Here is a 25830-nt window from a genome sequence, read left to right on the forward strand (position 1 = left end):
AGTGAAAGGACCCCTTTTGAAATTAAAAGAAACTTCCTGGTAAATGGTTTTATTTCTTGAGCTGAGAGCAGGCGCCAAGGTAAGACTGACATTTCTCCAGCTAAGCATAGCCGAGTTAAATCTGCGCATCACATGTCCTGCCATTTGTAACATTGGTGCCTCCTCTTCTCTTATAAAAGCTTCTGCCCCCCTGAGTCCCCAGAGATGGAGATTTAAGACAGGAGGATCTCTATCTTCCTCAACTCCGACTTTGAATAAACCTATTTTCCTCATCAGTCTGGCTCTCGAGTTTCTGTGGAGTGTGACAGGAGGCAAAGCCAGATGCCCCCAAGCACAAAACTGCACAGTCTCACACTAACTCCAGGTAATGTGGGTCAGGACCAAATTGAATGGCAGGACACCCGGATGGTGTCCATGGAGAACTGGAGAACTGCTCTGTGTGGGGAACCCCCGTGTGTGTTCTGAATGTCGTGAGGGGGCTGGGTTGTGGCTCAGTGGTTAAGCGCTTGCCAAGCACGTGGGAGGCACTGGGTTTGGTCCTCAGCACCATGTAAAAGTAAATAAAGTAAAGGAACTGTATCCATAATATATATACATATACATATATGTGTATGTGTATGTGTGTGTAAGAAGGTAAATAAATACAAATTTTATATGTACGTACATATATTTATTTATTTACTCAAAAAATAAGTGTTGTGACTGGGGTTTCTGACATAGAGCAGGACACTCGATGATGTTGGTTGAATGTGGGCATGTCTGCAGACCCCAAAAGAGAGACTAAGGCCAGGAGCTCCACAGCCTGTCGGAAGATTCTCAGCTCTGCTCTCTGTGCCTTTCCTCTGCATCCCTGACTCCCAGGAAGTGGTGCCCTTGAACAAGGGGCAGTTGCCCAAAGCCCCGACCTAGGCCTGAACCAATGACTGGGCCAAAAGGTGGAATGAGCTGATTAGCTGGCGGGGTCACATGCCAGCCCCTGGCTCAGGCACCTGAAGGACCTCAAGGCCCCAGGCCCAACATTAGGAAATCCAGCCCCTGTGCCTTGAAGCTGCAGGATGCTTTCTTACCCAGCCCCCATGTCAAAACCCCACCAGCTGCACATAGCATTTCAAGTCTTGCACAATGGCAACCACAAGATGTTCCATATAGATAACCCCGGGAGGGCCAAACTTGAGCAAAAAAAAAAAACAAGTTTACCCCCCAGGTGACCCCGCTGCTGGATTCAGGGAAACCAATAGAAAGGCTGCTGCTGTGCTAAGCTGAAAACTAACCCCCTGCTCCCTATAAAAGATCTGTGCCCCAGAGCCCGGTGTGCCAGTTCACCGAAGCTCCGGCTGAGGTTTCGCTGAGCACCCGCAGGCGCCTGTGTATCAATAAACTTGCCTCTTGCTTTTGCAGCCAGTGTCTCGTGTGGTTCATTCCGGGTTTGGGATCTGTGGATCTTTCACACCAACAGTCTGAGACCAGCGGCTTCAAAGAAAAATAGATGTGTACTTGCCTGAAATGGGAGGTTGATTGCCACGGTAGCAAATGTGACCTGCCCATTCTACCTTCCTCTGATCCTTCCAAAATAAAGACTGGAGCCTGGCGATAGCACACACCTGTAATCCCTGCAACTCAAGAGGCTGAGATGTTAGAGTCTGTAAACAAGTCAAAAATAACACCTGGCATTTTGCCAGGGGAATGTTAGAGTTCGTAAACAAGTCTGGATGGTGCCTGGCAAAATGCCAGAGGGAGTGGCTTGAGAAGCAACAAAAGCGAGCCATTAAGTGTGGAGATTCCTTATTGGTTGACTGATGTAAATTAGATAAGCTGTGTGGAATGTATAAATACTGCTCCTGTCCTGCAATAAACGGCTCCCACTCCTGCTGTATCAACATACACAAGTTGTTCGTCACCCCCCGGTTATTTTGCTGCAGCCGGACTGCGGCAGATGGTGGCCCGTACCGGGAGCCCCGGGACACTCAGGGGTAAGTGACGAAAAAAAAAGCTGCTCGTCCATAGATAGGACGGGAGCAAATCTGCTCATCCCTAGGCAGATAGGGCGAGAGGAAAAATGGTCATTTCAAGAAAATGGAAAAGATTGATACAGTATGTTTGTGTCTTGTTTTGTCTCAGTGTATTGTATTGTTTTTGTGCTGAAAAAATGGAAGGGGTGAAAAGTAAATTACTAAGGGAAGGAAGCACCCCAGTGGAACCAAGAATAGTTAGGGCATGTGTTGATAAGAGCCCAAGAACTCTAGTCAGAAAGAAAAAGAAAGTTCAGAAGAAGAAGGATTATCAGGAAAAAAGTTGCAGCAAAAGGCTATTACTAAATACTTTTCATTACCGGAGGGTGCGTGAAGCGGAGAGGCGGCTGCGGAGTGTGCAAGCAGGTCACAGCGCAGCAAGGATTTTCCAAGAGGCGGCAGCGACTGGCCCTTCCCCGCCTCCTGGCCGGGGAGCTAGCTCTTCCACTGCTGCGAGCCCAAATCTAGACCTGACCTGGAGGCACAGTCTCGCAGGCTCTTGCTCCCTGTGCCCAGTAGCAGTTTGAGACCGGGACTCTCCCCAGGGCCATCTGGGGCTACCCGGGACGCTACAGCCGCAGAAGACGCTACTGGTGTCCCTGATGTTTGGTCATTTTCAATGCCAATAACTAAACTACAATGGTTCTCCCTGACCTGGAGGCTGATAAATAATGAGTACTATTAATGCTTATTTCAAATGCAAAAAAACCTTGAGATAATGTACTAAATTGTTCAGAAGGTTGTTTTCTTAGTGCAATGCTACAGGATTTTCTTTAGCCATCCGGAGTTCCTGCCTTCGTCCCAGTGCCGGTAAAGACCAAGGTGGAAGAATTTCCAGTGTTGTTGAGAACCGGACGAGACTTCGGATCAAGCTAGCTGCCTGCAGAACTTACCTGGACTATGATTTAAGCTAGCTGCCTGCAGAACTTACCTGGACTGTGATTTATCTGAACTGAGATCTATTGAGACACTGCTTTACCTGGACTGAGACAACAAACTGTAATCTATAACAAATTGTAACACGGTATCTTTGCTAACAGTGTCATTGCTGGTATAATTTTTCCAAGGGCTTCTTGCATGGAGCCATCAATTGGCTTGGTATTGTGACATTTTGTATCCTCCCTTTCTGTTTGTAGCAGGTTATTTATGGTGTTTCTGTAAAAACCACTATGGTTGTTATTTAAATTAAACAAAAGGGGGAAATGTTAGAGTCTGTAAACAAGTCAAAAATAACACCTGGCATTTTGCCAGGGGAATGTTAGAGTTCGTAAACAAGTCTGGATGGTGCCTGGCAAAATGCCAGAGGGAGTGGTTTGAGAAGCAACAAAAGCGAGCCATTAAGTGTGGAGATTCCTTATTGGTTGACTGATGTATCTAGTTTATGCTAATTAGATAAGCTGTGTGGAATGTATAAATACTGCTCCTGTCCTGCAATAAACGGCTCCCTCTCCTGCTGTATCAACATACACAAGTTGTTCGTCACCCCCTGGTTATTTTGCTGCAGCCGTCACCCCCCGGTTATTTTGCTGCAGCCGTACTCCGGCACTGAGACAGAAGGGTTATGAGTTCAAAGCCAGCCTCAGCAATTTAGCAAGGCTCTAAGCAACTCAGTGAGACCGTATGTCTAAATAAAATATAAAAAGGGCTGGGCAGGGGCTGGGGTTGTAGCTCAGTGGTAGAGCACCTGCCTCACACATGTGGGGTACTGGGTTCAATCCTTAGAACCACATAAAAATAAAATAAAGATTATTTCCATCTAATCTAAAATAATATTTAAAAGGGGGTGGGGTGGGGATGTGGCTCAGTGGTTCAGTGCCCATGGATTCAATCCCTCCAGAATTTGCTAAGTCTCCATTGTGCAATCCCTAACGAATAATTCAGTCTCCTGTGGTCACTGGATGACACCTTTGGTTCATTGATTCTCAGCAGTGACCATGGGCGCCTTAACATCTATCTCCTTGGTACCCCATGACCAGGCCACATCCCTGTCCAATTGAATGAGAAGAGGCTGGGGGTGGGGCTCAGTGGTACAGCACCTGCCCAGCATGTGCAAGGCCCTAGGTTCCATCCTCAGCAGGGCAAAAAGAGAGGAGGAGGAGGAGGAGGAGGAGGAAGAAGAGGAACCTAGAGGTTCTCAAACTGGTTTTTCCCTAGACCAGTAGTGTCTTGTTAAGAACTTTCTAGAAATTCAGATTCTTGGCCCTCTCCCAGATCCCCTGAGTCAGAAGGTACCCAGTTTTTACAAGCCATCCAGAAGAGTCTAATGCATGCTCCAATTTGAGGATTGCTGGGCTAGAACAACTCCCAGAGACGTGACAATCAAACCGATGTGTGGAGCTTGTTTGGATCTTGATTCAAAGACACTCAGTATAAAAAGACATTTTTAAGCTAATCAGGAAAATTCGATGATGGCCCAGGTATTAAGTGATTCCAAGGAATTGTCGTAGGTGTGATAATGGCATTCTGGTTGTGAACACAAATGAATATATTTTTAGAGATATCTACTGAAGGATGAAGGGGAAAATGACATTGCCTGGGATTTGTTTTAAAATAACCCATCAAAATGTCTCACCACAAAAATAGAGTTTGTAAGCGAGGTGACGGGATAGGGATATGGGATATGACTTAATCACGCACGTTACTGAGCCCAGGTTCCGAGGCTCCTCCCAAGAACAACCAGCGTCCAAGAGAGGAGAGCTGGGGACAAAGAAAGGCCTTATTCAGTGGCCACACAATGAAGAAGAGGGGGCTTTGCTCACACGTCCACCTCTCCACGCTGAAGGGCCCAGGGGGTCCAGATCAGGGAAAGGAAGAGGAGGGAGAGGGACAGGCTAATGAGGGGGAGGAATATTCGTGTCTCTTCTGGGAAGGGGCAGAGAGCTTCCAGGAACTCGGGTGCCACCTCTTTTCACTCCTTTTATGGTCTGGTATTTCCGGAAGTGGCCCTTGAGTTTGATGGATGCCTTTACCTGCAGGGTTGGGGCCGGGAGACAGACTGGCAAGTCAAGGTCAAGTTAACCCTGTGTTATGGTTATGGATGAAGCATTTCTCAAAGGTTCAGCGTGTCCACCTGCAGAGGGAGGACATCTAACTCAAAAGTTAAGGCAACAGGGGGGAGGGGTGATGGAGGAAAAGAAAAAAAAAAAAAAAAGCTTATGGCACAAAGGATTCGCGACCTGCCTTTTCGTCTTATTCCAGTCACCCACCCACGGGATACCTGCAGGCCCAAATGAAGGGTGAATGTTTTCAGCCAAATTGATCTTCAGGTCCCAGAAGAGAAACCTAGGCAACTTTCATCATCGTGGCTCACACTCAGAGACCTCATCTACAGCAGAGCTGGTGCGAGACCAACAATGTATTGCCCAGCTGTGGGACCTCCAAAATTAGTGGGGCTCTTTGTTTTGTTTTTGGTACCCGGGATGGAACCCAGAGGGGCTTTATCACCAGGTCACATTCCCATCCCTTTTTATTTTTTAAAATTTTGAGACAGGGTTTCACTAAGTTGGTGAGGGTTGTACAAATTTGCTGAGGCTGGTCTTGAACTTGTGATCCTCTGGCCTCGGTGTCTGCAGCAGCTGGGATTACAGGCATGCGCCACCACACCCAGCTAAAATTAGTGATTTCTAAATTAATTAAGAGCAAGTATAACTAGAAGGTTTATGCTGGGTGCCGTGGCACATGCCTGTAACCTCAGCAGCTTGGGAGACTGAGGCAGGAAGAACGCAAGTTCATAACCAGCCTCAGCAACAGAGAGGCACTAATAAACTGAGACCCTGTCTCTAAATACAAAATAGGGCTGAGAATGTGGCTCAGTGTTTGAGGGCCCCTGAGTTCAATCTCCAGTACCTGCCCCCCAAGAAACTAAGTTTATTTATTTTTTTCCTCAATAAGATATATATATATATATATCAAGGGCTGGGCCTGGGGCCCAATGGTGGAGCACTTGCCTAACATGTGAGAGGCACTGGGATCAATCCTCAGCACCACATAAATAAATAAAATAACTAAAGGTATTGTGTCCATTTACAACTAAAAGAACTGGGAATGTGGCTCAGTATTTCAGCATCCCTGGATTCAATCTGTTACCAAAAAAAAGGATCTACATATCAAAATATTACATTGTAAATATAAAATTTACATAAATGTATAAATTATGATTTATATATGAATGAAGTCCTGAGGGTGTAGTTCATTAGTAGAGTGCCCAGGGTTCTATCCCCAGCACTGCAAATAATAATGACAACAATGCAATGCCAGGTGTGGTGGCTTACACCTGTAATCCCAGCAACTCAGGAGGCTAAGGCAGCAGGATCGCAAGTTTGAAGCCAGCTTGAGCTACTTAGCGAGACCCTGCCTCATGATAAAAAGTAAAAAGGAGCGGGCATGCAGTTCAGCGGCAGAACACTTGTAGGAGGCCCTTGGGTTCAATCCTCAGCACCACAAAAAATAAAAATAGATGAGCCAGGTGCAGTGGCACTTGCCTGTGACCCCAGTAACTCAGAAGGCCAAGGCAGGAAGTTAGAGGACACTCTGGGCAGCATAGCAAGACCCTGTCTCAAAATAAAAGATCAAAAGGGCTAAGGATGTAGCACAGTGGTAGATTGTCCCTGGGTTCAATCCCTAGTACCACAAAAATAAATAATAAACATAAAAATAAATTAAAAAACAGGATAAATAAAACAAATATGTTAAAACTGTTACGCCATTGATTCTTTGGGGGTTTCTTTGGACTGAGTCTCTTGACCGCTATAAATGTTCCAGATTTTTTCACAGAGTAAACAGGAAAATTGTGAGAGAAAGAAGGACGTGACATCTGCTATAGTTTGAATGTGGTTTGTGCTCCAAAGGCGCATACGCCAGGAGCTGTGTCAGCAGGGTGGTGCTTTGAGCAGTGTGGTGGTCCTTTAAGAGGTGGGGCCTAGTGGGAGATTTCAAGCCTGGCTCCACCCCTGTAACCTGGCTTCCTGTCCGTCTACATAACGTTTCCCTCTTTTATTCAGCTCCTAGCACTGTGGTTCCCTCTGTCATAAGGTAATAAAGCCAAGGAAACCCTCACCAGAGCTGGCACTAGGCTGTTTGGACTTTCTGGCTCCCAAACGAAGCTAAATAGAATTCTCTTCCTTAAAGTACCCACCTCGGGCTTTTCATTATTGTAACAATAAAAGGACTCATACCCCATCCGGTTCGGGTATTTCAAGCTAAAGTCATCGTTAGCTGGTATGAGAAACGGCACTGAGGAGAAGAGTCGGGATGGATGGGGGTTTTCTGAATTCTTTATTATCAGTCTTGCTCCCGAAAGCAGTGAGGGCCACAGAGAAATAAAAATGAGTCCCAATCTCCAGAAGCCAGGCGGGCCCACGTTTCCGGTCTTCTCCATGGTCTGGTGTCAGCCCAGCTTGATGAAGAGCAGCAGGGTGGCAAGGATTCCCGGCAACTGGGATGGAGAGGAAAGAAACACTGAGGTCTTGCTGGAGACCCCGAAACCAGCCCAAACTGGAGTCATGGAGTAGGGGGAACCTCCCGAGGCAGAAGTTTACATGGGGCTGCAGGTCTGTCTGGGCCAAGTTAAAGCCGCGTTGGTCCTGTTGACACAGGGACCCAGCAGTGGGTACAGGGCGTAGGCCTTGTCATGGTGCCTGTGAGTCACCGAGCCTTTACTTTGCTCAGATCTTATGTGTGCTCTTCTGATTCCTGATTTCCAGGCTCTTCTGCCTCTGACTTCCTGTGAGGTCTGGCCACTAGGAAGCACAGGCAGGAGATAGGGGAGGGCAGGAGAAGTGGGGTTAGGGGTGTTCTTTGACCGCCTCTCTTCTGCCCATCCTGAGCTCTCCACATGCACACTGTGGACAGACGGCCGCCCCTGGTTTCTTGTGGATCTTCTTCCTAGTTGTTCTCCCCATCATTAAAAGTGTGGCATAAAAATCTCCAACAACTACTGCTGACTTGTCTATCATACTCCCCCATCAATTCCACCATTTTTTGCGTCATGTATTTTGGAGTTCCATTTTGAGGTGCATGTGTGTTTATATTAATGTCTTTTTGTTTGTTTTACACACACACACACACACATATATATATATATATATATATATATATATATATATATATATATATAAACATTATATATATATATAATGTTTGTAATTATAATGACTTCCATAAGCACTGACCCTTTTATCATTATGAAATGTCCCTTTTTGTCTCTAGTAACTTTTTTTGGTCTGATATTAGTGTAGCCATGCAGCTCTATGTTATATATAGAGTACTGTTGACATGGTACATCTTTTCCCACCCTTTTATTTTCAAAACATTTGTGACTTTGAATCTAAAGTGTTTCTTGTACACTGAATATAGATTGATCAGAATTTTAAATCCATCCTTCCAATCTCTGTCTCTGATCAGAATGTTTAGTCCTTTTACATTTAATGGAATTGCTGATAAAGTAGGATATCTATCTGCTACTTTCTAATTTGTTTTCATTTGCCCTGTGGTTTGACTTTCTATTCTTTCATCATGAACTTCTTTTGCATTAGATATATTCTAATGTACTATCTTAATTCCCTCACTTATTTTACAATATTTTAAAATTATTTCTTAGTGGTTGCCTTAGGGAATACAGTTAAAAATCTTAATTTTTGCAATGTAGTTTGGATTTGTGGCAAACTAATAACATACAAAATACATGCTCCTTTATAGCCTTATTCTATCTTCTTTTGTAGTATTATTTTCATACAAATATACTATTTATATACAAGTATATTAGCATAATTTTTTTTAAAAAGACAGTTGTCTTTTTAAAAATTTTTTATTGCAGATGGACATAATACCTTTATTTATTTTTATGTGGTGCTGAGGATCGAACCGAGTGCTTCATATGTGCAAGGCAAGTGCTCAACCACTGAGCCACAATCCCAGTCCCCACAGTTGTCTTTTTAATTAGTTGATTGATTAATTAGATTTTTGACAGAAGGTCTTGTTATATTGCCAAGTCTGTCCCTGAATTCCTGGGCACAAGTGATCCTCCTACTTTGGCCTTCTGATTAATTGGACTATAGGTACCCACCACCATGCTCGGCTGCAGTTGTCTTTTAAATTAAGTACAAGTAGACAACTTTGAGTAAAAAATACTTTTTACATTGTTTTTCTAATTTTTATTCTGGGAGAGGATTCATATTAACCTATTTGGTCTCATTGTCCAAGATATGGAACACGTATAAAATTTTAAATATAGTATGTCATTATGGATATATAATTATATATCATATATAGTAATATAATTATAATGATATAATTGACATAATAACATACACAAGTATGAGGTTATTATTTCCCATCTCTTTTAATGAACTTGTGTCAATGTCTTTGAAATAGTCACAGAATCACAACATGGGATTTAACAGGTCAGTATCTTTTGTCCTTCATTTTGGCCTTGGGGATACCCTTTAGGATTTCCGTGGGGCGGGTCTGCTATGACTGCTTTCCTTGGTTTTGGTTGACCTGGGAACGTCTTAAGTTCTCTATCATGTGTGAAGGGTAATTTTGCTGGTTATTGAATTCTTAGTTGACAGAATTTCTTCTAGCATTTAAATATGCAATTTACTACCTTTTGTCCTCCATAATTTCTCATGACAAATGAGTTGTGACCCTCTTTCTTTCTTTCTTTGGTTTTGCTTGGATTTTTGTCTGTGTTCCGTTTCGGACACTCAGGGTTGAACCCAGGGCTTCACTCATGCTAAGCACACGCTCTACCCCTGAGATGCGCCTCCCGTCCTGCCTTCTTACACAGTGTGTAGGTGTGGATCTCTGGGAGCCTGTTCTACTTGGAGTTCATCCAACTTCTTGGATCATAGATTCTTAATGTGGAGACTGTCTGGTTGCCACCTTTTTCTTCTCCCCTTCGGAGACTCCTGGTGCACATATGTTGGCCTTTTTGATGGTGTCCCATAGGCCCTGAAGCTCTGTTAATTTTTCTTTCTGTCCCTCAGACTAAATAATTTCAGTTGATCCAGCTTCAAGTTCACTGATACTTTCTTCTGCCAATTTAAATTTGTTTCTGAATCCCTATAGTGAAGTTTTCATTTTAATTGTATTTGTTGATTCCAAAATTTCTATTTACTTCTTTTAAAAAAATCATACCTGGGCTGGGGGTGTCCCTCAGGATTACAGCACATGATCAGAATGTGAATGGCTCTGGATTTGATCCCCAGTAACAAACGCCCCCACCACACACACACACACACACATGACTTGGCAACAATTTGGCAACTCTAGAAATCAGATTTCTACTTCTTCTCAGTTAATATTATTTTTTTAAGTGGGGAGTACTGGGGATTGAATCCAGGGGGTTTAACCACTGAGCCACATCCCCAGCTTTTAAAAATTTTTTTATTTTGAGACAGGGTCTTGTTAAGTTGATGAGGCTGGCCTTGAACTTACCACCCTCCTGCCTCATCCTCCCCTGGCCACTGGAATCACAGGTATACACCACTGCACCAGGGGAGGGCCCACACATTGAAGGTCTCGTCATCTCCCAGTAATAGCACAGACTGGTGACCAATCCTTTACCACAAGGGCCTCTGGGGGACATTCCAAATCCAAACCCTAATATCCAGCCTTAAGGATTCTTAGCTAGCAATAGAAAACAGACTAGGACGACTGTCCATGTCAAAGAGCTCTTCAGACAGGGCTCAGGAGTCAGAAAAGCCCTTGTACATAGTGTCTCCACGGTGAGTGGCCTGAAGGCCTCTCTAGTGAAGTATGGAGTACACATCCCCTTACAGCCACTGCCTTGTGACAACACTAAACAAGGTCTCTCTAGAACTGAGGAGAACCTTCCGGAATCAGTTCATGCAGGGCATCACGCAAAGCCTTTGAATTTCACCTCATCGGTGCCTCCCAACCCATGAGAGGAGGCCACGGCCTCATACAGCTAGTGAGTGGTGCACCCAGGGCCAAGTCCAGGGTCTCCGCTCTTGGACCCATGGGACCCCCACCAGGAAAGAGGTCAAGAAGACATGTCCCGGGCTGGGGATGTGGCTCAAGCGGTAGCGCGCTGGCCTGGCATGTGTGCGGCCCGGGTTCGATCCTTAGCACCACATACAAACAAAGATGTCGTGTCCACCAAAAACTAAAAAATAAATATTAAAAATTCGAAGAAGAAGAAGAAGAGGAGGAGGAAGAGGAAGAAGAAGAAGAAGAGAGGCCCCAGCGCTCTCGTGACGTCCCCCTTATAGCCAATTTTCTTTTTCTTTCTTGCCTTTTGTCTTGTTTTTGAAGTGCTGGGGATGGAACCCCGGGGTCCGCACACGCTAGACAAGAGCTCTACCACCGCGCTACGTCCCTGCCTGCAGCCAGTATCCAACAGAAATAGTCATGTGACCGTCAGCTCCACCTGGGAGAGATTTTTGTCCTTTGTTCCCTACTATGGCCCCTCCCACCCTTGATGAGAACAGCGTTCAGCCACTGTAGGGGCTTGATGTGGTCCCACATGATGGCGCAGGCCTGTAATCCCAGCAACATGGGAGGCTGAGGCAGGAAGATCACAAGTTCAAAGTCAACCTCAGCAACTGAGCAAGGCCCTGAGCAATTTCGTAAAAGCCCCTCTCAAAATAAAAAATAAAAAGGGCTGGGATGTGGCTTTGTGGTAAAGCATCCCTGAGTTCAACCCTCAGTACGGGGGTGGCGGGGCGGGTGGGGGGGGACCTTCAGAGAGGTCAGGTCTTACCTGTATCACTGCTGCCCCCAGGGAGAACCCACTCAGGGTAAAGCTCTGGGTCTGGGTTATCTTCAGGAGCTTGTGGAAACAGCCCTGGGGGGTGCAAATACCAAAGCAGGGAGGAGCCGGTTAGGGACCCGGACTCTGGGCCTCCATCCCACCACTCCTTGGGTGGTTCACATGCCTCTTGAGAGGAGAGGGGGACAGATCCTTAGTGCCTTGGCTCCTTCCCCCTCTGATGTCCCCCTCCAGCCCAGCATCTTCCCTGGCCTCCTCATCACACCGTCCTGTGTGGGCCACACCGTGTTCAACTGCCCGTGTTCAACTCCTGTGATTACCTGTGGCCACTTGTCCTAGAATAGAGCTGTGTGACCTTGGAGAGGTCATTCCACCTCTTTGTGCCTCTGCTATCCCACCAATAAACGGGACTGACAGATTCTGCCTTGTAAGATTTTTTGTGGGGAGTAAAACAAAGAATCTACATGAAGTATGGCAGTGGCCTGACACACAGCAAAGAACCAACCTTCCTTCCTTCCTTCTTTCCTTCCTTTCTTCTTTCCTTCTTTGCTTTTCCTTTTTATTTTTCTTTTCTTTATTTTTCTTCATGGTGCCAAAGATTGCACCCTGAGTCTCATTGAGCTATGCCTCCAGCTCCTGTTAGTTATTTCTGAGTGCTTTTTACATAAGAACAGAAGGGCTTTATTACATATATATTCAGCACCTTCTCAGCCCTTTATATGTATCTTCTCATTCATCTCTCATATAACCTCATGAGGTGGGTGCTATAGTTTTATGAGGCTCAGAGGGGTTAGGAGAACACAGTAGGGGGCAGGGCAAGTCACCCTGAGGTGGAGGAGGGGTTTACCCTTCCTTTTCTGCTGTCACTGAGCGCTCCCCTTTCAAGGCCCCTGGAACGTCTTGCCTTTGGAGGACTGAGCTTCCTTGAGCTTGCAGTTGTCCCTGTCCAGCACCCCATGCTTTCAATAATAGGTATTTATTAAGTGCCTACTGTGTGCCAGGAAATGACCTGGACACTGACAACACAGCAGTGTATAAAAGACATAAAATTCCTGCCTTCGTGGGGCTGACATTTCAACAGGGGTGACAAGCAACTTGATGATGCTGCCCAGTGGCTACAAATGCCGGGAGGCCACTGAAACAGGGTATGGGACAGTGTGATGGTGGGAGGGGGATCCTTTTAATATAGAGGTCAGGAACAGCCTCACCTGGAAGGGGCATTTGAACACAGCGTGGAAAGAAATGAGAGAGGAAGATATCTGGGGGGACAGCATTCCAGGCAGAAGGAACAGCATGTACAAAGGCCCTGAGGCAGGACAGTGCCTAATGTTTTTTGAGCAGGTGTAAGAACATCACTGTGGCTGCAGTGGGGTGAGGAAGGAAGAAAATGGGAGGAGAGGATGTGATAGGCAGGTTGTTCAGAGTCCAGTGGCCAGTGTGTGGCCCCAAGACTACCTCTGAGGCCCCAGCCTGGCAGTCAGCCCAGCTGATTCTCCATAAGACCTGGCTCATAGCAGGAGCCATTGGTGTGGAGGGATGGATGATTCTTATTTCCTCCCTTAAAGAAGGGCCCCATGTTTGTCCCCTTGTGGGGATCTGAGGGTAGGGTTTGAAATCCAGGTGCACCACCCCTGACTATTGGTACCTCTGTACCTCAGTTTCCTTAATCACAAAACAAAAAAGGGGGGCTGGGGATGTGGCTCAAGCGGTAACGCGCTTGCCTGGCATGCGTGCGGCCCGGGTTCGATCCTCAGCACCACATACAAACAAAGATGTTGTGTCCGTCAATAACTAAAATAAATAAATAAATTATATATATATAAAAGGGTGTGATCTTCAACTGGAGAGGTGATGTGATTAGTCTGGGGTGTGGCTCATTGGTTGGGTGCTCACCTAACAGGTGTGAGGCCTCCCACTTTGACTGGTCTCCTAACCTCTCTGAGCCTCAGTTTCCTCATCTATAAAATGAAAAAAAAAAACTATCATACTCACATCTCATGAGGTTATTGTGAGAGATGAGAGAGAAAATCCATGTGAAGGGCTGAGAAGGTGCTGATTACGTATGTAACAAAGCCCTTCCATTCATATGTAAAGTGCACTCAGAAATAACTAAATAACTAACAGTGCCAAGATATATATATATATCTTGTTTTATTTATATATATATATATATATATATAAACAGCCTCAGTGAGGGCTTGGTCACATGGCTGGCCAATACTATCACTAGGATTATCATATTTTTATCATGACTCTGCAGCTTCAGCTTTCTGTAGAGTAGGCAAAATGCCCCAGACTTGAGATGATGTGGATTCAGATCCCAACTTTGTCGAAGCCATGTGGCTTTGAACTACTCACATTCCCTTCCTGGACCTCAATCTCCCCTATGAAGTGGAAAAGGTAACTTGAACCTCCTGCTATAGTTTGGATTTAGAACATTCTTCAAAACCCATGTGTTAAAGTCGTGCTCCCATGTGGCACTATTGGAAGATGATGGAACCATTAAGAGGTGGGGCCTAATGGGAATGTTTAGGTCATGGGGGGGCGGGCTTCCTTGAAGGGGACTGTGGGACCCTGGGCTTTTCCTCTCTCCTTTTCATCCATCCACGAGGTGAACAGGCTTTCTGTGCCACACACTCTCGCCGTGGTGTGCTGCCTTGCTACAGGCCCAAAAATAATGGGGCCAATTGACTGAAACCTCTGAAAGTGTGAGCCAGAATAAACCATTCCTCTTTTTAAATTGATTATCTCAGATATTTTGTTACAGCAAGGAAAACTGAGTAATATGCTCCTCAAGATTCTACTATTAAAAGGAGCTGAACCTGACACGGTGGAGCACGCCTGTAATCCCAGTGGCTCAGGAGCCTAAGGAAGGAGGATCGCAAGTTCAAAGCCAGCCTCAGCAACTCAGTGAGACCCTGTTTCTAAATAAAAAGGGCTGGGAATGTTATTCAGGGGTTAAGTACCCCTGGGTTCAATCCCTGGCACCAAAAAGAAAATGGGGGGATCAAACACTCAATGAACATTGATTTCTCTCTCCCTCATCCCCTTTGCTAGGGTCCCCACAAATAAGCAATTTTTAGAAAGTCAACAGCCAGCAGGCTGGGACATGTGACACACTCCTGTGATCCCAACTACTCAGGAGGCTGAGGCAGGAGGACCACAATTTTGAGGCCAGCCTGGGCAACTAACTTAGTGAGACCCTCTCTCAAAATACAATCAGAAGGACCGGGGGGTGTGTTCCAGTGGTAGAGCTCCCTTGGGTTCCATCCCCAGGACCACAGGAGAGAAAAGTCACCAGCCCTTTGGGCCTGTGGAAGCAACACAATTGAAACTGGAGTTACCTTCTGGTGGATGACATCTTTGGACACTGTATGCCCGTCACAGGCTGCAGCTCCTATGGATATGCAGCAGCCCCTGGGGTAGGTGTGACCAGTTGTCATTTCAAAGGAAGAGCCAGAAAAATCCGTGTAGTTATTCACCCCACAGCACTTTAACTGCACAGAGAGCAGAAGAGGACATACTGAAGACTCTCCTTCAAATAATAAAACAATAACAACAGTAGACATCGCAGTCACCACTGCAAATCACAGTCCAGGGCTGTCTGCTGAATGCTGCGACACCACCGGCGGCGGCTCGGAGCCTTCCCTGCCTCCGAGGCCGAGGCCCTGCACAGCCCGCCTCCTCACGGCCTCCCCTTTACTCACTTTACTGATTTCTTCACTGTTCCTCAAAAACTCCTAGCAAGCCCCAGCCTCCAGGGCTTGCATAGGCTGTTCCTTTTTTTTTTGGAATGCTCTTCTTCAAATATCTGCTGGTTCCCTCCCTTACTTCATTCAGGTCTCTGTTCAAAGGTCCCTTCTCAGGAAAGCTTTTCCTGACCACCCTTTCTAACCTGGATCAGTCAGGCTGGGCTCAGTTATGTGGCTATAACAAAGAGCCCCTCCATCTCAGTAGAGTCGTCCCTTGGTATCTCTAGGAGATAGGTGGTTCCCGCCACCCCACCCCACCGAGAGGTACTAAAATCCACAGATGCTCAAGTACCTTATATTCAATAGGGAAGTTTACATAGAACCTACACACATCCTCCTGTATAATTTAAATCATCTCCAGATAACGAGAATGACTAAATGTATTGTGTCTTACTTTATTGTGCTTAACAGGCACTGTTTGTTTGCTTGTTAAACAAATTGAAGGTTTGCAGCAACCTTGCATCAAGTCTGTTGGTGCCATTGATCCAAACCTTGGATGAATGTTAGCACTTTTTGTTTTAAATATATATTTTTTAAGTTGTTGATAGACCTTTATTTATTTATTTATATGTGGGGCTGAGAATCGAACCCAGTGCCTCACACATGCCAGGCAGGTACTCTACCACTGAGCTACAATCCCACTTCCTTCCTTGCTTTTTTTAAATGCAACTTATCACCCTTGATATTGTTTCTTATTGTTTTCTCGTCCATCTCCCCATTCAAGTATCATGAACAGAACAGGATTTTTAAAATGACTTATTGTGTTCCCAGAGCCCCAATCAGTGCCTTTCACATAATAGATGCTCAATGAATATTAGTCCAAGGATTGGATGAATGAATGAGAATCATCTTCCACCATCTCGAGTTTGAAAAGCCAAAGCCGGGAGGTGGACAAGTTCTGTTCCCCATTCCACACCTGCTCCACAGCCTGACCTTGACTGTCAGCTCCTGCACTTGACGTAGATGTAAAATGCAACCTGAGGGCTGGGGATATAGCTCAGTTGGTAGAGCCTCGCAGGCACAAGGCCCTGGGTTCAATCCCCAACACCACCAAAAAAAAAAAAAAAAAAAAAGTGCAACCTGAAATAGGAGATGGCTTTTCCCTTCCAGAGACTGTCCTCAGCCACTTGGCCCAAGAACTGCTCCTTAAATACCAAGGGACAAGATGGGAGTCTCACCACCTCATGCCTATTGGGATCATGATTATATATTCATTAAAAAAAACAACAACAACTTAGAATATGTTGCCCAGCAAGTGTTGGCAAGGATGCACAGAAATTGGATTTCATGTGTATTGCTGATAGGAATGAAAAACGCGTGGCTGCTGTGGCGGGGTCTGGTAATTCCTCAAGAAATTAGACACAGTGCCGGGAACAGCACCTATAATCCCAGCACCTCGGGAGGCTGAGGCAGGAGGATTGCAAGTTCAAGGCCAGCCTCAGCAACTTAGCAAACTTCTGAGTCAAAATAAAAAATAAAAAGAGCTGTGGATTTGGCACTTGTCTAGCATGCACAATGCCCCTGGTGGAAAAATAATTAATGAAACAAAGAATTGCCATATGATCCAGCAACTCCATTTCCAGGTAAAAGCAGGGACTTGGACAGATACCTGTACAACTGTGTCGGTAATGGCCTTTTATTCCTGGTAGCCAGAAGGCAGGAGTGACCTCAGTGTCCACTGCTGGATGAATGGATAAACAAATTGATTTGGCCTTGAAAAGGAAATTCTGACACAGGCTACAGTATGAATGAACCTTAAAATTATGTCCCGCAAAATAAGCCAGTCACAGAAGGTGAGAACCACTGCATGGTGCCACTCCCAGGAAGTCCCCAGAGTCACCAGAAAGCAGAAAGTAGAATGGGGGGTGGGTAGGGAGCTGGTGGGGAGGGAGAATGGGAAGTCTGTGTTTAACGAGGACCGAGCTTCAGCTTGGGAAGATGGAAAGTTCTGGAGAGGGATGGAATTGAATGGACTTTCATGCCACTGACCTATATGCTCAAAAATGGTAAATTTTATGTAGCATACATTTTACCACATTTTTTTTTTAAAGAGAACCTCACCTTCTCCATGACCAAGTTCCACTGTTCAGAATAGTCATCTGGCTCGTTGTAACCTCTGTAATTCTTCCTCAGAGTCATGAAGGTGTGCTCCAAGGCCACTTCTCGAACCTTGCAGATGAGACCGGAGACAATAAGCACACAAAAAGGCAAGGGTGGTCCATGGAGGGGGTTTGTTTCTTATGGGTAGAGAGGAGAAGGGGGATCTCCTCTTTTCTTACCCTTGGTTCCTGGGTCTGTGCTAGAGGGGGACACATTCAGGCTGTCATGGTGCCCGTTGGGGAGGGGGACACACGGCAGAGCGTGGGTCTGCAGCCACGCGCATCTGGTTGTACCCATCACTAATGAACTTGAATCATCTGCTCTTTCCAATCGCCCACAAGCTGCTACACCCACAGCTTGGCTCTAACTTGATTCAAGAACCGAGTCTCATCCTCACCAACCAAATCCCTCTCGGCACATGTGAGGGGAGAAACTTAATTTTTTGATTATTTAAATAAAGGTTTACTTTTTTTTTTTTTCTTTTCCCCAAAAGAGGCGATCCAGTCCCATCTTCAAAACTGACAAAGCCCAGAAGGGGAGATCATGAAAAGTGTCTACCTCCCACCTCTTTCTCCCAGCCAGAGTTCCTCCCACTTCATGTCGATGACTATTCCTGTTTCCTGTGTCCCCAAAGAGATATTGGATGTGTGTCAAAGCCGAGGATATTTTCATTATTTTTCTCCTGGTTTGAAACTGCTGTCACTGTTCTGCATCTGGCTGCTCTAACAAGAGTAGCAGGTGTTCTCGGTGCCCTGTCATTTCTGTGCACACTGGTCGGGCCTCCAACTGTCAGCAAGGGCAGGTTCTTGGTGGCCTCTTTGACTAGGCTCCCTGTGAGCCGCCTGCCCAGCACCAGCGGCTGAATGGAGTTGGTGGATCAATACCCTGGCTCCCTCGCCCCTGGAGTGAAATAACTTAGATGCATGTTCTACCGTGTGTCCCAGGCCTCCCTAGTAGGACCAAGCCCTTTATGGGCTATTTTTCCTTTCCCAATTTACTTCTCCTGTCTCCTGTAAGTGCTTCCTGGTATCGCCTCTCAATAAATCACATGCCTTTGAATCTTCCTGGGGGACTGCTAATGAAGACAGTGTTCTGTCCTAGAGAACCTCCCATCTCGGGCACAGACAGCTACCTCCTTCCTTGTTTCTGGGAGCACAGGACTTCAGTATGCGGATGTCTTGTAACTCACCTAAGCCCCTGGGCTGTTTGCAATCTCGCTGTGTGTTCAATCTCCAGTGTCACAAGCCCTGGTGTGGTACTGGCTAAATTGTCCAGACTGGTCTGGAGTTTGCAATGCTTCTGCATCAGCCTGAGAGCAGCTGGGATTACAGGCCCACACCCTGCGCCTAGCTGTTCCCAATCTTCTGCACACCCCAGTATGACATATGTCACTCTGCACCTAAGCAAATAAATCCTTGGGTAATTCCCAGAAACAAGACTGTGGGGTGCACGTGCCCAGGCTTTTGTTATTTTGACGAGTTTTGCAAAAATAATCCTCTGTTCTGAACATTTTTTCAAAACCCAACAAGGAGTGCTTTTTTTCCGATCTCCCTCTTTCCCTGCACCAAACACAGGAGACCTGGTCTGAAATGATCTCGGCAGGCTTCTTGTGACCTTTAGGAAGGGAAATTTTTAACTTTGCGCCTCATCTCTGGAGGCACGTCCCGTCCAAGGGACCCACAAATCCCTCCATCAGCGGATCTCTGCCATCTAGGGGCCGGTACCCAGTGTGGGTGCCCCCCGGGGGGCGGGGCTTCTATCCTTTTCTGTTCCATTCAGAAATGGAGCAGGAGAAGCCACTTGGGACTTACCATGCGGAAGAGAGCGAGGACCACAGCAGCCGCCGTGATTTCCAGGATGAGAATGATAATCATGAGCAGGAAACACTGGAAGGCAGATGGGGACGATGTGGGGCTGGGAGCCTATTCTGCCACATCCGGGGGGGCTGTGTGCCCCCACCCCACCTCCCATCCCAGACCTCTGTCATGCTCCAGTTTGGGAGAATTCACACCTGGGTGGGGGACGGGAGGCTGGTGGGTTTTATTTCTCCCAAGTCACTTTTCTGCATGTTGGGGAGGGGGGTCAAGGATGCTAGCAGTGGGGCATTTGGGGGAGCTGCTAGCTGGACCCCTTTTGGGGAAGGCTTAAGAGGAGACCTTAAAGCCGGCTGTGCAGAGAGCAAGCTCAGGGGAGAGGCAGAGGAACAATGAAAAGGATCCGCTGGCTGGGGCTGGGGATGTGGCTCAAGCGGTAGCGCGCTCGCCTGGCATGCGTGTGGCCCGGGTTCGATCCTCAGCACCACATACAAACAAAGATGTTGTGTCCGCCAAAAACTAAAAAATAAATATTAAAATTCTCTAAAAAAAGAAAAGGATCCGCTGGGCACCCTGGCTCCATCTGTAAACCCATCTACTTGGAAGCTGAGGCAGGAGAACCCTGAGTTCGAGGCCCGCCTGAGCAACTGAGAGCAGATTCTGTCTCAAAAATTGTCGAGGGGGCTGGGGTTGTGGCTCAGCGGTAGAGTTCTTGCCTCCCCCGTGTGAAGCCCTGGGTTCCATCCTCAGCACCACATAAAAATAGATAAACAAAATAAAGGTATTGTGTTCATCTAAAAATATACTTGTAAAAGTTAAAAAATAAAAATAAAACTTGAAGAGGGCGGCTGGGCCAGGTAGCTCAGTGGTAGAGTGCTTGCCTGGCACGTGGGAGGCCTTGGGTTCCATCCCCAGCACTGGAGGGGGGTGCAAGGGTGACAAATTTTAGACAAGGACTCAGGGAAGTTGCTGATGCCAGGTCAGTTGGAGCCCCGGGGAAGTAACATTTGCTGAATTAACTTTCTGATAAAATTCACATGCCTGGTAGAGAGCAATGGGAAATGCTGCTGTCACCCATCTCAGAGAATCCCCTTTCTCCTTGGGGCATTCCGTTTCCCTAACGGTACAAGTGGCAGTGGGGCCAGCTCAGGGGGCTTCACTGGGGTCTGTAACCCACCTTGAGGACACACGGGGGTCAAGTAAGCTCAGCTCCTGGCTTCCCATCCATCTATTCCCATCTGTATCCACTGTTATTATTGCTACTATTATTAAACATCTATTTGATAACCCATGCTTTGAGTCGCCAGACTGGCCACCGGCAGGGCTTCTCTGGCCTTGACAAGGAGAGGCAGGAAAGCACAGTGGACACGTGTCCTGGTTCCCACAGTGCACAAAGCCTACACAGGTGCAGGGTTTAGCAGCTGCAGGAGCCCTGCTAAATGACACAGGTAACAGCTGGTAACAACTAATAATATGTCCCTGCCTCTGGGTGGTGGAGACGTCCAGAAGACAGACACCCGGGAGTCTCCAAGTCCTCCTGGCTCCACCTTTAGAACCCGCCCTTAGTCTGCCCACGCGACAGGGTCCAGCCTCCTCGCCCCCACACGCTGTTCCGCCCTCGGCCACCAGAGGGCGCGTTGGAGCCTTGGCGTTGAGGCCATCCGACGCCACCCCAAAGATTTTTGTTTCCCCAGAAACAAAAGTCTCAGGAGGCTTTCCAAGGACAGGGACGTATCCTGAGGGTCAAGCTAATGGAATTTACTGACAGGCTAATGGGGGTGGAAAACAGAGGAACTTGAATGCTTTTAAGTCAAACAAAGGATAAAACAGTGCCCACTTCTTCACTATGGAGCGAAAATGAAATTTTGCAGGCGCGGAGCCTGTTGATTTGTGGAATGAGGTCATTGAGAGAAAATGGGGGAGCTGGGAGTGTGGCTCAGTGGTAGAGCTAGCATGCAGGGTTCAAATCCCAGCACTGGAAGAAGGAAGGCGGGAAGGAGGGAGGGGAGAAGATAAGGAAAGAAGGAAGGAAGGAATTGAGAGACCCATCTTAGCGAGGCCCAGGGGTGCTTCTAACAGTCAGTTATCTGTGCTCTGAGAAGCGACTAGACTAAGCATCTCCCTGAAAATTCCCCCCAAATAAAATAACCAGTGTTTCGCAGTCACGCAGTGGAAGAAGGAGAGCAATATGCTAGCGACAGATTAAACCTAGGTGGGACAATCTGCTCAGGCGGACTTCTAGGGGGCGCATCCGAGATGAAATGGAAATGGGGAAGCTGAGAGCCTCATCTGGAGAGATGCTAACTCAAGCTGGCTGTGCGAATGAGTGGCAGGCCATCTGCACAATCATACCTGAAATGTTCCTACTCCATAAACTTGTACAGGTAAGAGGATTACAACGGCTCTCTGTCAGCAAAAGACAGGCACATGGACCAACGGAACACAGCAGAACTGATCCAAGTGTGACCGGGAAGACTGCCTGGGCCACTCAACGCATGGGACAGTATCTCACTGGGGTGTGTGTGAGTGTGTGTGTGTGTGTGTGTGTGTGAGAGAGAGAGAGAGAGAGAGAGAGAGAGAGAGAGAGAGAGAGAAATCAGATCCCTACCTCACACCACACATACAAACTCTAAATAACTAAAAATGAGAAAGCAAGATTTTTTGAAGAAAAACCAGACAAATAAAATTTACAACCTTGGGGATCGGAGGAATTTAGGACAAGGTATATCCTAAAGGGAAAGATGGGTGCATCTGTTGCCATGAAGCAAGACATCCCAAACACAGTTGAAATAGGGGACACTAAGCAAAGGTGTTTGTCAGACAGATAATGAAGGATTCGTACACGGCGTGGGCCATTTGGGGGTCTGTGTGCCGATCCAACTTACAAAAAAGAGAGTGCTTCTGCTTTCTTTCGTAGATCCATACCACCCCGCGAGGCCAAGCAGTACCGCGATGCAGCCTATGACCAGGCACAGGTAACCAAAGTGAAAGAGGTATGCAGAAGACAATCCAAGGACCCTCGTCAGGGTGGCCTCTCCATACTTGACATTGAGGCCCAGGCCAATGAGGATTATGCCAGACACCTTTAGAACAGAAATAAGAATGGTGGGGGGAGTGGTCTTTGAGGTGTATACAGATAAAATTTTTCCTGAGATCAGATAGAAGGAAACACAGGCCAATAAAAGCAGCAAACATGTTTTTAAAAATGATAATACTCAGAGCTGGTGATGATGTAGAAAGGTTTTCATAAGTTGTCACCAGGCAACACACTTTGTGGTTGGGGAGGGAGGTGGAAGGAAACTCTACAACTTACAACCTTAAAATTTTTTATCTTTTTTTAAAAATATTCTTTTAGTTATCAGTGGACTTTTATTTTATTTATTGATACGTAGTGCTGAGAATCGAACCTAGTGCCTCACACATGCTAGGCAAGTGCTCTTCCACTAAGCCACAACCCAGTCCTAAAATTTTTACCTTTTAAGGCTTTATCCAGAAATTCCATTCCTAGGTACCCAGCATAAGGAAAATAGTCATAGTTGTGTCTCAAGAGACACAGGGATATTTGTTACAGTGTTTTTTAATGGAAATAGAACATTAAAATAACTGAAGCAACCAGTACCTCAGATGGGGTGAGTGAATCATGGTGGAATCCTGCATAGGGATCCTGGATAGTTATGTTGTAGGACAGGGATGGGCAATTTGTTTCTGAGAATCCACAGATATGATGGCCATGACAGATCTTAATATGTCTTTTAAAACTACTCAGTTCTGCTCATGTCATTTGAAAGGAGCAATCTGCACACAGTCTACAAGTAAGCAGTTTGGCTGTGCCCCCAAAGCACTTTATAGCAGGCCAGGCTGTGGCTTACTGATCCCTGTTGTATGAGCATGTTGACTGACACAGAAAGCTGTTTTTATATATTTATACCAGGGATTGAACATGGGGGCGCTTACCCACTGAGTCATGTCCCTAGCCCCCCCACTTTTTTTTTTTTGGTGGTGCTGGGGATTGAACCCAGGGCCTTGTGCATGTGAGGCAAGAACTCTACCAATGAGCTATATCCCCAGCCCCCTAGCCCCTTTAAATATTTTATTTAGATACAGGCCTCACTAAATTGCTGAGGCTGGCTTTGAACTTGCAATCCTCTTGCCTCAGCCTCCCGAGCCACTGGCGTGTGCCACATACCTGGCTTCAGAAAGCTATTTTTAATGCTTTCATGTGTTTTCTTTTTGTCTGCCTTGCTCATTCTAGGGAGGTGCTCTACCAATGAGCTACATCTCCAACCCCTTAATATGGCATTTTTTGTTTGTTTTTGTTGATGTTTTAAGGTGGATTGTAAAGCAACGTTACATGTTTGTCTACTGTTTTTTAAAGATATATGGAAAAGTCTGGAAGGATTTAAAGATGACGATGGTATTTCTAGAATGACAACTCCCTGACAGGCTAAGCCTTTCAAATGCATTGATGCATTGAATTCCCATCAAAATATTACAATACCGTTGTCAAGATGAGAAGTGATATCTAATTTGCTTCTCCTTCTTGGCAACTTTTCTCTACCCTATTTTACAATGAACACAATTACTTTTCTAACAATGCACACTTTGGGTTATTTTACAGTAAGAAAAAAATGTTTTGAAAAAATTGAAAGATCAAGAAAATAAGGGGCTCGGATGTAGCTCAGTGGTCGTGTGTGCTTAGCATGCATGAGGTCCTGGCTTCAATCCCCAGCACCAAAAAAGCAGAGAATGAAAAGAAATTAATCATTCCCTCCTGGTCTTCCCCCCTCCAAAAAAAAAAAATTATTTTCTGCAGGATTCGGTTCAGAGCTGAGCCTTTCATCACAGATCTGCAGTCCCCAAGATCACGTGCATCTGTGCTAATTTCACCAGCTCTGAGTCGATCCAAGCCTTCACCTGTTTCCAATGTGCCAGCTCCCCAACAGCCTGCCCTACATCTCTCCTGCTTCCCCGGGGATCACAGATCTGAATGCCAATTTGGATCAACTTATTTCTGTCTTTCAGGGACCTGGACGTGGAGGAAGGGCTGAAAAGTCCCAGAGCCTGAGTTGTGACATACTTACAGTCACGAAGCCATTCAGTAAAGATAACGTTTTCTTCAAGGAAGAATATGGAGTGTGTATTTCAGCCATGTTGGCCAGACTGGGGTGCCCGGGACGTTTAAGTCAGCATCTTCCTACACCTCTGGGCTACTGTTTCTCAAGATGTCAGAGGACTGGGGTAGGGGCACGGAGTTCACTTACTCTGCCCCTCTGTTTCCTGGCTGCCCGATCATCTCCCAGGGTTGCCTGGCAGCTGCCCCGCCTCACTGATAAGCCTTTGTCACATCACAATCAGAAGCTGGAGCAAGGCTCACAGTATCAGGGAAACCGGTTCCCCATGCTGTCCCCTGTGGGCTTCTCATTCTCCAAATAGCCACACTAGGATTGGGTAAAAAGCCATGCAGTTCCTCTTTGGCACCCCCCCACCCCACCGGATGCCACCAGGGTCCTATGGGTAAAGTGCTCAACACAGAGCATTGTGTAATTGACATCCGCAGTAGACTGGGGTCTCCAAAAGAACAGGCATCTGGATGTCCTATTCACAACTGTGTCCCCAAAGCCTGGTTCAGTAGGTACTCAAGAAACCACCAGTGGAATGAATGAATCAAGAGACTACACACAGTGCAGGGATCAAGGTGCAAGTCCCTGGGCCCTCCGAGGCCCTGCCCATGCTTCACCCATTCTTCTCCAAGGCCTGAGAGGCCAAGGATCCTGCCTGAGGCCTCACAGGAAGCAGGATGAAGGCTGAGCTTTGAAGTCTCAAGGGTGACATGAAGGCAGGAACCTATGAAGCACAGAACCCCTTTGAGGTCTGCTCTGCTCAGTTGCCCTTGAGCTCTGTGCCACAGGTCACTGCCTTTTCTTGATGATGACAGAGATGTAGTGGCATTTCTGCATGTGCACAGAAAGCAGCTCCTGCGGCACCTAGTCCACCTGGCTTCCCCACCCTGGGCCAGACACATCCTACCCCAGGCTGGTCCCTTTCTGTCCTGCCCTGGGCTGGAGTGTATCTGTGTCCAGGTCCTGGGTGGCTGGGTTTGGGGAAGGGTGCGGCTCAAAGGGGCGGAAACAATTTACACTTTAACTACTTCCATGTTCCTTTGTCAAGTCTTCCGATTCTTGAACGTGGAACTGGACTAGATGTTCGTGGAGGAGTCACTGTCTCCGCCCTGGCCCACGCCTTTCTCTGAAAGATCATTTGAAATGAGCCTGAACTAGGGGCTGAGGGCAGGAGAATGGGGGGTGCAAAGGAACCTGCGAACTTGTAGAGTGCAAAGGAGGCCTGGGAAAGAGGGTTTAAAGCCCGCGAAGAGGGGGCTCGAGGCCGGGAACGGGGAGGCAGGTGCAAAGGAGACTGGAAAG

At 46.6% G+C, this 25830-nt stretch overlaps 1 protein-coding gene and 1 long non-coding RNA gene across 3 annotated transcripts; one reads left to right on the forward strand and one right to left on the reverse strand.

The window, feature by feature from the left end:
• Window positions 1–1849: 1849 nt before the first annotated feature.
• On the forward strand, window positions 1850–3023 carry LOC139705206 (uncharacterized). The gene is made up of 2 exons (XR_011707101.1): window positions 1850–1970; window positions 2762–3023. It is a non-coding gene; the product is annotated as an uncharacterized lncRNA (long non-coding RNA).
• Window positions 3024–7395: 4372 nt separating this feature from the next.
• On the reverse strand, window positions 7396–24558 carry Tspan16 (tetraspanin 16). Of its 2 annotated transcripts, XM_027955101.1 has the most exons (7): window positions 24490–24558; window positions 22294–22491; window positions 19406–19480; window positions 17556–17663; window positions 15087–15239; window positions 11734–11817; window positions 7396–7443 (listed from the first exon to the last, which is right to left on the reverse strand). In XM_027955101.1, the coding sequence occupies exons 1-7, from the start codon at window positions 24556–24558 to the stop codon at window positions 7396–7398; spliced, it is 735 nt and encodes a 244-aa protein (XP_027810902.1). The 2 variants fall into 2 exon arrangements, with proteins under 2 accessions (XP_027810902.1, XP_027810903.1); XM_027955102.1 differs by lacking the exon at window positions 19406–19480.
• Between the last annotated feature and the right edge of the window lie 1272 nt (window positions 24559–25830).

Source organism: Marmota flaviventris, chromosome 1 (assembly GCF_047511675.1).
Source record: "Marmota flaviventris isolate mMarFla1 chromosome 1, mMarFla1.hap1, whole genome shotgun sequence".
In the NCBI taxonomy this organism is placed as follows: Eukaryota; Metazoa; Chordata; class Mammalia; order Rodentia; family Sciuridae; genus Marmota; species Marmota flaviventris.